This window comes from Mya arenaria, chromosome 6, assembly GCF_026914265.1.
Source record: "Mya arenaria isolate MELC-2E11 chromosome 6, ASM2691426v1".
NCBI classification, from domain to species: domain Eukaryota; kingdom Metazoa; phylum Mollusca; class Bivalvia; order Myida; family Myidae; genus Mya; species Mya arenaria.
Window position 1 is genome coordinate 32,060,915 of NC_069127.1, and position 12,458 is coordinate 32,073,372.

The 12,458-nt window shown below is 35.2% G+C and overlaps 1 protein-coding gene across 7 annotated transcripts in view; it reads left to right on the forward strand.

Annotated features, from left to right (window-relative positions):
• LOC128237220 (protein-methionine sulfoxide oxidase mical3a-like) overlaps positions 1–12,458 on the forward strand; it is a 57,902-nt gene that overhangs the window by 12,471 nt on the left and 32,973 nt on the right. For 5 of the 7 annotated variants that reach the window (XM_052952562.1, XM_052952565.1, XM_052952559.1 and 2 more), the window contains 2 exons: positions 10,369–10,487; positions 11,560–11,724. In XM_052952562.1, coding sequence (XP_052808522.1) covers positions 10,386–10,487; positions 11,560–11,724 — 267 coding nt within the window. In that variant the 5' untranslated portion in view covers positions 10,369–10,385. Of the gene's footprint in view, positions 1–4,295; positions 4,450–6,673; positions 6,698–10,368; positions 10,488–11,559; positions 11,725–12,458 lie in introns of those variants that run through there. The other 2 variants (XM_052952563.1, XM_052952564.1) reach the window with 2 other exon arrangements.

Below are 12,458 nucleotides of genomic sequence, written 5' to 3' on the forward strand. Positions count from 1 at the left end.
ATTTAAAAAAAGTTTGTTTTGTGTTACCTGTCCAACATTTTGAGCATTGGATTGATATAAGAGCAGGTAGTTTGTATATGTTTAAGTTCAATTTGGGATGTAAACAGAAAATAGAGCGCTCTATTTTTAGTAAATTGTCAAAATCAGACTTTTATTTGGTGTATTTTTGGTGCATTTGACAGAATCAATTTACGTAAAATAAAATTATAAATGAACAAAACATTTGAAATTTCCTTGATTTTCGTTGGCCAAAACAAAATGCAAACATCAATTATATGCTTACTTTTACCACTGACACTATTTTAAGAAGTATTAAAGGCTTTGGTTGACTGAAATAATTGACGCTATAAGACAAGAAACTATTTTTTGGGTGCATTTGTCAAAATTGATCTACGTAGAATTAATACGCAGAAAATTTGAAAAATCCTCGATTTTCATAATGGTCAATTAAAAAAGTTAACACCATTGAAAAACAACTGTGATCTGATCTTCTGTCAACAGTCTTAAATCACTGTTTTCCAGACATTTATGCAAAAATTGGCTGTATTTCAAGACAAAAAAATATCAAAATAATGATCTGTGAGAGTGCAGCTTTAATTCCATGATGGACAATAGAAAAAAATATGATAATCTGAGAGGCTGAAAAACTATGTGTAGTTTTTCGTGAGTTGGTCGGGTAATGCCAAACAAATTATTTAGATTGATCGAAGTTACATTTTTAATGATGTTGCATCTATCTTTCATGTCAATACTTGTTAGCAAATTAATAGTTTGTGAGACAGGTAAAAAAGAACTAAAAGCGAAGGTATGTCAGACTGTCACCTAGTTTGGCACAGCCTGATCAAAATGTTTGCTTAGCACCTTGAAGTTAAGTGCTCTCCCATTTGTCTCGTTTCCTGGAACTTGGCACCAGGATAAGCCTACTAATGATAATGTCACTAATCCCAGAACAAACTTTGTTCTTGACATTTCGTTTATTCAGACAGTTAATTTCTTGGCTGAGAAACAAATGGTTGGCATTGCAAGGTATAATGATATTTGGGTGTCTACGTGATATGTAAAAAAATCAAGATGTTAATTAGCTTGAGCATTTATCTGCATATTTTCAACTTTTATAAAAATAAAGCCACTGCAGCAGCAGCAAAAGTTGCAGCAGAAGTTGCAGTAGCACTCAACAGGACAGTGTAGTTCATTTATAGTTATAGTTCAAGCAAATCAGCTAAAATAGTTTATGAAGGGCAGTTAATTTAGTGATAAATTTTGTGGTCAAGATTGGCTTGACACAATGTTATTACATTGACAAACAGCTTAATTTACCCTGCTGACAATATATAAGTTTCACTGTCAAGCAATATAAGCTGGAATAATTTGTTATAAAGGGAATTCAGTGATAAATTTTAGGGTTATGCACTGTGACAAACAGCTTTTACACTGCTGGCAAATGTTTTACTGTTGCTTAATGGAACATGGGCATGTTCTTGGCCTTGTCAATGGGAACTCAGTAATAAATTTAGAAATAAAGATGGGCTTGAAAGCGAATGTTATTGCTTCGACAAACAGCTAAATTTACACGATTGTTTCGCTGCATGTTGCTTGATGGAACTCGGGGCAATTTTGTACATAGCATTGTGAATTGTGCAGCTTAAGTCTGAATATCGTTATATTGATCTACATTAGCTGAACATTTTTTGGCAAAGGTTACAAGCAATACCAGTTTTTGTCACATTGCCTACTGACCTCCCCCATATCCGAGTCTTATACTGTAATATAATCATAAATGGGAAATGAATCATCACAGGTTATTGACATGATGTATTAAATGAAGAGAGATCCTAATAACTTAAAAGGTATTAAGCAATTTAGGAAGGTTTGTTGTCAATTGATCCACTTAAAGTTTGAAATGGATGTCATCTTTGTGGGCTTTGTTGTTTGTTTTTACAGCTTGATAGTTTGAGGCTGTAGATAGCCTGTCAAGCACTTAATGAACTTGGGATGGCCAAGGCTTGATGGTCAACTGGTCATCTGAGCTTTTAAAGTAAAATTAAAGCCTTTTATCATCGCAAGGTTGAAGTACTGTTTGTATGACAGAATATTTCGAGTGTCACACTAATACCTTGAGTACATGTTTTGAGTGTCACCAAAAACACATATTGTCATTGTTTACTCTGCAGTTGGCACTAAGACAGCAAAAAGTTGTCTGGAAAACAGTGATATATTCAAGACAGCAGACTATAAAGATCAGATCACTGTTTCCTTTAGGCCTAAAAAAAAAAATATTGTCTGTTTCGGGTAACCCGACCCTACTTATAAAAATGCGCCATCCCTAACTATTTTTTTCCGTTTCTGAGCAAAAAAATATTTGTTAGCGAATAGAGAGTTACGAAGGGCGGATAAATGCGAATTGGACAATCAGAATTATTGTTTATATGATAAAACAAAGTCAGGCAATGACAGTAATGTAGGAAAGACTGCCATGTGCAAGGAAACACTCTGAACTTACAACAGATTTTGAAAAAAAACAAAATAAAAAAAATAAAAATCCCTACGTACCCTACCTAAATATTTTGGGAAGGTTACCCTAAACAAACAATTTTTTTTTGGCCTTATATAGATCTATGTTTAACAACAGAAGAAAAAACAATCAAATATGCACATGTAGAAAGTTTTGAACACATGAAGTTTAATCTTAGGCTCTTAAAATGCTTTCAACCCAGGAGCTTCAGAGGTCTTTGTCAAGTTTTACCCCCCACCAGGGCAGCCCCTCCCCCACCCCTCCCGTGTGACAACTGATGTCAACTTTTAAATAAACATGGGCGAACCGTGTGAACACAAGTCTGAATAGTACATGGAGTGTTTTATAGGCAATGGTCCAATTCAAACACTGAACTACTATATATTACAACTCCATAAAAGGACTGAAATGTCCTCCGAAGCTGGACGATAATAAACTTGGTCATATAAGGGTAGGATCTGGCATTATAAGTACTACAGATTAGCTTACTCCGACCTAAATAGGGCACACTTACCTTAAATTAGTCTATTTGTAACTGATAGGGTTCATTTCAGCATTTCACACACATGATAAGATGATTAATGATGATGATTGACTCAATATCTTAGGGTGGGTTAGTTTCAGTGGTTCTGTTTGTTATATGTAAAAGTTTTATTTGTTGTTGCTTTAATAAAACATTAATAGGGCATAAACCTGACCATCAAATTAATTGTTTAGTGACACAAAAAAATAAATAATGAATGACTTTTTACTTTAACCTCTGTACTTGTGCATGATGTGCGAACTGCTAAATAACTCCAAACAATTTAAAACAATTAATGACTTATTTAAATGGAAATTTGGCGGTGACTTTTGTTATTAGGTTTCTTAATGATTAAATGAGATTCTGTCTAGCAATTCCATTTGCAGAGGCATGAGGGTATACACAAAATGTTTTTATATATATTATCCTGAAAGCTTATTTGAAGTTAATAATCAGCTTTTAGTTTTACTTTATACTAATTTCCTTTTAGCTTGATTGTGACAAAAGCCAATAGTTGATAGAATCACTCTCTAGTCCCTTTTAATGGTAGAAAACAGTATTGGTGCAGTTTTTAGAGGCCATGAAATAGTACCCAGGGTGGGATCAAACCCACAATTTCCTGGGTGAGTGGCGGACACTTTTACTACTAGACCTATCATGTGTGGATCGAACCCACAACCTCTTGGGTGAGATGTGGACACCTGTACCCCTAGGCCACTCTTGCCCTGGTGGGGATCAAACCAACAACCTTTTGGGTGAGTGGCAGAAACCTATACCACTAGGCCACTCTCTACCTGCATAGTGGGGATCAAACTCACAATCTCTTGGTCAAGTGGCAGACACCTGTACCGCTAGGCCACTCATACCTTTTATAGTGAACTCTTCCAGACAGATGCAAGTTGTGTTTGCACAGACATATATGTAAAAAAACATAAATGAATGACAAACAGCTCAATGGAGGGTGGTATTTATTCACCATTGACAAAGATTGCCCCCATTACTTGCACTCACGACCTTGTTTATATCATTTATATAAACCACAGGGTAAATATTTCTCATGTTAGGATAGGCTTAAATGGTTTACTTCCATTTTCTTTCATTTTGTGTTAAAAAGTACACAATATTTATATAAGAGACAGACATGCTGATTGAGAATTTAAAGTGAAATTATTGGTTATTACAGATCTTAATTGCTGTACATACTGTAGACTCCGATCTTAATTGTAATGGAAGACTTTGGTTGGCATTGAATAATTGCTGTCATGTCCTAAATGCTCATGGTATTCTATTTTCGGTATAGGATGATTGTATTTCGTTGTACTGTAGGTGTTTTAGTGAAAGGATAATTGTGATTTAAGACATTCAGAGATGCCATTGCCAAGTCATTCATTGGATTGTGAAGTTTAACATGGGCGTAAGTTTTCAAATTCTTTCATTCATTTCAAGTTTGATTTTAAAAACGAAATTGTTTATTACATAATTATGCACAGGTTTCACGATTAATTCTGAAATCCGGATTTAGAGCTTTTAACTTCAGTGAGAATATATTGTACAGTTTTGTTAAGATTGTTTTTTGCTCTGACATTTGCATCAAAAAGAGTAGGAAGTACCTTGAAATGATAATAATGAATGATTTTGGAGACAATTTCTAAAGCAGTTTAAGCCCCTTTACCCTGCTTTGGGCATGGATCCCTTGTACTCAATCAGATGCCTGGCTATATTTCAGGATTGACAGTTACGTAATAGTTAGATGACATGAATTAAATCTGAATGATTAAGAATGAGCAGAGTGAGCTTTGCGAAAGAGCCCTTCTTCATCACTAAGATTTTAATTCAGGTCATCTAACTGACTTCGAATACAACCCTGCAATTTCATTGGCTGTAAATGAAGTTGTATTCTAACAGCAATAAGAACCCCCGATTACAAAAAATATTTTTCCTCATTGTATGAATATCAAATATATAAAACTTTGTTTGTAAACATGCCCAATAAATAAGAGTGTTATTATGAACCAAGGGTCATTGATATATTGAACTTATTTGGTCTAGAACTGTTAATAAAATGCATGTAAAATGTTGGTATTGATGTCAAAATAAAATCATCATGTGATTGATGATGATTTATCATCCCTATGAGAAGGAAATAAACAAATGGTGTTAAAGGTGTTTACGCTGTCTAAGCATTGAATTAAGTAAATGAATCAGATCTTGCTATGAAATAACAGTAGTGACATAACTGATTAAAAAATTGATTTTATGGCAACCATTCAATACAAATATTATTTTCAAATCAGTTTGATTTAAATCTGTTGAAAATGTTTTCTTGCTGTTTTTAAGCTGTAATACAAACAATAAATGTCAATTGGAATCAATTTGGCAAGGAGAAATGCCCATGGACTGGTGTGCTTAATTTTGAAGTTTATTAATTTTGCATTTTAAAAAACAGTTTGTCTAAATCTTAATGTGATATAAATGTATTTGAACGTGCGAGTGGTTTAATGATATAGCTAGGTGTCCGCCTCTCACCCAAGGGGTGGTAGGTTTGATCTCCACAAGGAGTTACCGGGTACTTTCTCGTTGCATCTCAAATAGGACATTGGTACAGTACTGGTTTCTATCCAGGAAACCAACTCGAGTGTGTTTCTGTTTTAGAACAAGCTTTCTGCTTCGGCCTAAAAAAAAAAATTGTTTGGTTAGGGTTACATCCTTAAAAAAAATAGGTAGGGTAGGTAGGCTTTTTAAATTTTTTTATTTATTTTTTTTATTAGGTTTTATATAAGAATATAATTTTCATCATTGGAGAATGGTGTTAAAGCTATCTTCTGTACAAGCATTTAAGGTTTAAACTTAATATTAAAAAGCAATTAAAAAAAAAACGAAATAATTTTTTTTTTTTTTATTTTTTTTTTTTTATTTTTTCATTTTTTTTTCAAACTGACTATAAAAACGGTAGGGTCGGCGCCTATTCCGTAGGTAGGGTCGGGTAACCCGAACCAAATGTATTTTTTTTTTAGGCCTTGCGTAATAATATAGCTAAAAGAAAGTGGTATGATCTAAATGCTATATATAGATGCATGTTGACCAAATAAGGCAGCACTTAATGTGAAACATGCTATATATAGAAGTGAATCCATCCAATGCTCCCATTGGTTGAGGACATGAGCATAAACTATAAATGAGTCAATATATTGGGTAGAAATTATTCATTAACATATAACTATGGCACGACATTTAACTAATTATTTTTGTACAAATTTATTTTAAGTGGGTCTGGCATATGTATATAAATGGCAGAATTGATGCATGTTTGACATCAGTCTCTCCGCAATCTCCTTGCCAGTCTCCTTGCCAGATACCTTGCCAGTTTCCTTGTCAATCTCCTCATGCAATGATGAATTACAACAATTTGTGCACCATAAGTCACCTAGTTAGCCTCTCTCTGGACAGAAAATTGCCTTTTATTAGCATCAGGTTATATCGTTTTCCAGTTCTCATGAAAAAGATGCATTCATGATCAATATTGGATGATTGGTATGTAGTTTGTGGCGGAGTTAAAGTTCTTGATCCAATATGGAGACTGGTTTATGCACGATTTAATTGTAACATGTGTTGCAAATTTCAGTTTGTTTCTGTCTGTGAATTATGATTTGGACGTAAACATGGTAAACATCATAAAATACATTCTGTTATGAATATTGCATTCCGAGCAAGCTTAACATATGTAAAGCTGCAGCACTTAAATAGGATTAAGTAAGTTCTTATGACATTGTCATTCTACTTTATCGGTAGACGTTGTTGAATGTAGTGTCTTTCATAATTTTAAATAGTTTTGTACACATTGTGGTATTTTACGCTAGATAGGTCTACCATGTTTAGAGTTCGGTGATCATGTAGCAGATTGCTGTTTAAATGTTTTCATCTCCGGTCTTTAGGGGTATTTAAATGTTTATCAGATGTGTTTACATGGGACCAAGTGGCTGGTAAATTGTTTATATCTGTATGATTACGCTACTGTCAGCACATACCACACAAAAGACAGAACATGTGTATCTCTTTGTTTAGTCATAATACAATTGCGTAAATTATTGACCCGTGGAATTGTATTGTCGATGGTATTTGATCACGTGCAGAGCTCGACACAATGACAACACAAACATTTCAATTGCAAACCGTAGATGACTGTGTTGCATGTGTTCGGGCAATATCTTGCTCCATAGCACATTATTTGGTCCAAAATGCAATGTGACACATTTTCGATATATTCGAGGTGATTAAAAACAGCATTCTTGTGGTAAGATAGCACATGCTTTGTCAGGTGATTTATGATTCAAATGAAACATCTTCGTATCTGACTAGGAAATTATCTTTCATTGTTTGTTGTGGTTATTATTCACTGTGAAGGGTCATGTAACATCATAGTTTTGATTCGAGCTACCTGTAGGTTATCATTTGTTTGGAATTGAAGCTCTTTGCGGTAGATGCAAAACAAAGAACATGTGAAGACTGTCACGTACAGTGGTAACAGCTAGTAGTAGTATTTAAGCTATGGAGTAGCAGGGATGTGATTTGTCCCCCATGGACCCCCCCCCTCCAAAAAAAAATAAATATATATTTATTTTTTTTTAGCTGATTTTAAGAAGTTACCAGAGTGCTTTTGGTTGTAAGAGTTGATATTCCAGTTTGCTTCAAATTAAAGTCAGAAGAACCCTAAAAAGAGCTTCTAAAAAGGCAGGTTTTCTTCTACGACAGTGTGCTTTTGACCACATAAGTGCCCCAAGAACCCATGGCCGAAATGGTTTCAGCCCTCCAGCTGCCAGATCAATCACATCCCTGAGTAGTAGCACAGCTGAGTTGGTTTTAGCATCTGGCTTAAGTTGAGGGCTTATTTTCGATCCTTGAAGTGGGCCCAAACTTTTCTAAGCCAAAGGTTTTAGCACAAGTGTTATGGAAGGTAGCTACACCCTGTCTTTTTTAGCTAAGCTACTTTTTTAAGCCTAGGCCCGGGTTCTTGCTAATGTGACGTGGAAGGGTGCTTCACCCTGTCCATTTTTGGTAGCACCTTTGTAGCTGCCTTTTGGAGATCAGCATGGGCACCCTTCTGCCTTCATAGAAGAATTTATAAGACTGTCAAATATTTATTTTGTTTTGATTAAAATTTATAATGAGATTATAAATTCATCCAGTGGTCACTAAATACACATTTTGCAGCTGGAACCAAGTACCTCACTTAAAGACAATTCCTATCATTTTTGTCCAAAGTCATAAATTAATGTTCAAGTTCTTTCCTGTCCCTCTTCTGCATGACCACCCAACCTGGCAAAAAACACCTAAATGACATATTTAGACCACATTGAGATGAGGTGTTACATGTGCCTATAAGAAATAGAGTTCATGTTTAATGAAATAAACATTTTGCAGTGATTCATTTTCAATGAATCTGCTTGAATGCCTCCCTTGTATTCTACTGTATCTGATTATCCTCAGCATACATGTACCCTGTACCTTTGTGCACATATGTTACTACATCAGCTCATGCATCCAGATAAGGCCGAAAAAAAAAAAATGTCTGGTTCAGGAAACCCGACCGACCCTATTTTTTACCCGCCGACCCTAAACTTTTTTTTCGAAATCGCGGCCGAAAACCGCTATACTGCGTATTGAAAATTTTCTTTTCTGTAGTTATTGCTCTTTGGGTTAATAGAGCGCGTTTATATCGATCTTTGGGTTAATAGAGCGCACAACAATGGCGGCGCCCATGGCGTGTTCACCAGCCACTTTGATGGCCATAAAACTCCAAAAATGTGAACATGGATCAGAGCCATGTCATTGAATGTACGCATTTTGTACTTTAATAATTGTGTTTGGGAAATATATCAACAGTCAATTAATAATATTAAACTCACAAAGTATTGGATAATACTTTTGTTGCTCTTCTAACCTGGACCCCTAGGTCCTCAGTGCACTAAGGTTGCCTAGCTAATGCCTTATATGATTTTGTGCAACACCACTCACAATGTGCATTTGTTACAATGACAGAATTCACAAAAGAGATGTATTAAAGTGACTTATCTTTACAAGATATTTTAAACAAAATTGTCGACAGAAATCTTTATAAAATGGAATTTTTATAAAATACTAGGTTGTACATGAATCTCTTTTGTGAACTCTTTGTGCAGGTTAGCATTGTACAGAGGGTGACTAAAAGGCATAGGGTACATAAACAGCAAGCATAGAAAAGGAAAATAATGTGAATAAACAAAGATGATACATGGTTAGATAGATTAGATAGATTTATTCGACATAAAAATTGCATATAACATGACAAATACAAATTTAAACATGTATAAACATATATAACATTTATGTCAAGGATAACACAAAAAAGAGGTAAAATAAAACCTTATTTCCATTGTGGTCCTTACAGATAATACAGGGTTGAAATGCTCTGTTATTATGTGGTTAAATGACTGCATTGAAACAAGCACACATCACAATACCACATGCTGGAAGTTGCAAAGTGATCTGACTGCTCTGTGCATCGTCTACACATAGACAACATACGTCCAAAAAAAAAAAAAAAAAAAAAATGGAAAAAATGCCTACCCTCCTAATTTTTTGGGACAACGTTTCCTGAACCAGACATATTTTTTTTTTTGGCCTAATGCACATATTTAAGGATATCTGACCCCCAGGATAGAATTCCTGATATGCGGCGAAGTGAACCACTGCATTTGAAAATATGGGTTTGGAAACAATTTCGACAGGGGTTAAAGCCCCTTAACCTCTTGGGACTAAATCCCTCGTTCAAGTCCTTTTTTTAGAATTTTTAGGAATGTGATTTTTGGTCTGTTTTCAATTTTGCCCCATTCACCATCCCGAAAAATATGCTTTTTTCAGAATAATATGACTCAAAATTAACAATACTAAACTTTTTCTTCTTTTTTTTTTCAACACTTCACAAGTAATTTCTAGTTCAAATGTGTTCAAACACAGTGAGTCCCACATTCTTTTATAATTCTCCATATCCATGATATCTATTTTAAGGGGGCTTTGCTTTGTTTCTTCACAGTTAATTCACAGTTTTAGGCATTTCGTAGCTATTTTCACAATTCTTAGAACCTTGGAGCTGTATTCATTAAGCAACTAAATTGAACTTAAATTTTATATATTTTGTATATTTACCTGACCAATAGGCTGAATGGAATCACTGAGGTATGTCAAGGGTACAGATTATCAATCAATATTGAATACTGGTGGAAAAAACATCATATGTGTTTAATCCCTATAAATGAGCTTCTTGATATATTAATATGTATTGTTCTTCTACTTTCAGGAGTTGAGGGAAGATGCATGATGGAGAATGGTGTTGCCGGGGACAGCGATCTGGTATCCGGCCTGTTTGACCAGTTCTGTCACGCCTCAACATGTCGCGCCATCATCACTGCCTTCCAGGTAACAATATAGTACATGAAATGTATTTCTCTTCACTGTAAAGACAGCTGTAAGATAATTTAGTTTCTCTGGAGTCAGTTTCAAGGGAAGAAAGTTATATCTCCAAGAGGATGGTCCCATGATCATGGGTTTATACTCTTGACCTTTTCATTCGGAACTCCTTGTTTTTGAAAAAATGGCCGAGGAGTTCCGAATGTGACCTTTTGGGTGAGAGAGAAGCACCTTGAACACTGAACAGTGGACCATTCTCAATTCCCTGTAGGTAACACATAAAAAACAATTCTTTATTACGAAGCGATTTTACAATTGGACCGCCACTATTTTTATGGCTTTAACCTAACCCTTATCTTAACCCTAACTCCTTACCTAACTTAGGTTAGCCCACCCTAAAGGACATATTGAAATTAAGGAGGCGTTAAAAAAAAGAAAAAAAAGTGGCAGATCAATTGTAAGCACTAGATGAGCATTATCAATAATCTCAGATCGAACAGATTGAACTAAATTACCCCACGACATGCACTGCTTTTGAATTGCTTCTACAGTTTTACCCCTCGACATGCACTGCTGTTATGCACTACTGTTGAATTGCTTCTATTCTTATTACATCTTCTTAAGTTCTCATTCGTATGATGTACTTTGTTTAGAATATTTTGACTATTTAAGCATGATAATGACTGCAAATTCAGCTAGAAGCTGAAATGGATCATGCTTTTAAGTGCAATTCCACAGTCATGCATAAAATAATATTGCCTATGTTGGGGAATGAAACCTCCCTGGACATCTGTGATATAAGGCAGACACACTCCTCTAAAATGTTCATGAATATATGATTTTTTATGACTAAACATTGCTGGAAGTTAAATTAAGACTGCTATCAGTTTCAGTTGAACCATCTCAAATAATAAAGTAACCAGCTACTACTTTACTGTATTTAAAATTCACTTATTTTTCAAAATTTGAACCAGCCCGCTTGCCACTTGCCAATGCTCTGGAATATTTAGTACATAACGGAATTCAATAAGGTGACATTTATCAAGCATTTTTTAACAACACTTTTTCTTCATGTATTCAGGCCCTGACAGACCATGTTGGGCTTACGCACGCGGACCACCGGAACTTCTACCGGAAGTTGCGGGCCCGAATCAACACATGGAAGGCCCACGCCTTGTGGGTGAAGATGGACAAGCGGGCCAGCCACAAGGAATACAAGCGAGGAGAAGCCTGTGCAAACACAAAGGTATACCACACTCGTTTTAGCCAACGATTTGCTTAGGCAGTTTTGACTGGCTCGTCAAATGGGGCTACAAACTCATTCTGTTAACTGGTATTATGCTGACCTTATCACTGGTATTATGCTGACCTTATCACTGGTATTATGCTGACCTAATCACTGGTATTATGCTGACCTTACAGGGCTTTTTCTATAGTACCCACTGGTCCGACTATCGGACCCGTTCCCAAAGCAAAATATAAGATATTTTTCCCAATCTTCAGAAAAAAATCCCAATCCAAAAAAAAAACATTTTTTTTTTTTTGTTTTTTTAAAAATTCTTTTTACCTGTGCTGGTTCATTTTCAACATCCTAATAAATTATGTGATGTGAAGTTTTTTTGGTAATTGAACTCAGAAATCATTGATTTTCATCACATTCAGAGATATGAAATATTATCTGTCATGATTTATTGCAATAGATATTTACACCCCAAGGATTGATATTTCAGCCATTGTGGGTCCTTTATAAGGAAAATAAACTAATATTAAATCATTTCCTAATTCACAGGAGACTGGACAGCTTTTTCTTTTCACTGTAAAATTTCCCAATTTCCGCATTTTCACGACGCAAAATTTCCCAAAATGTCTAGGGTCTTTTTCCCAAAATGGGCAGAAAAAGCCCTGCCTTATCACTGGTATTATGCTGACCTTATCACTGGTATTATGCTTAGGCCGTAAAAATTGCTTGATTAGGGTAAC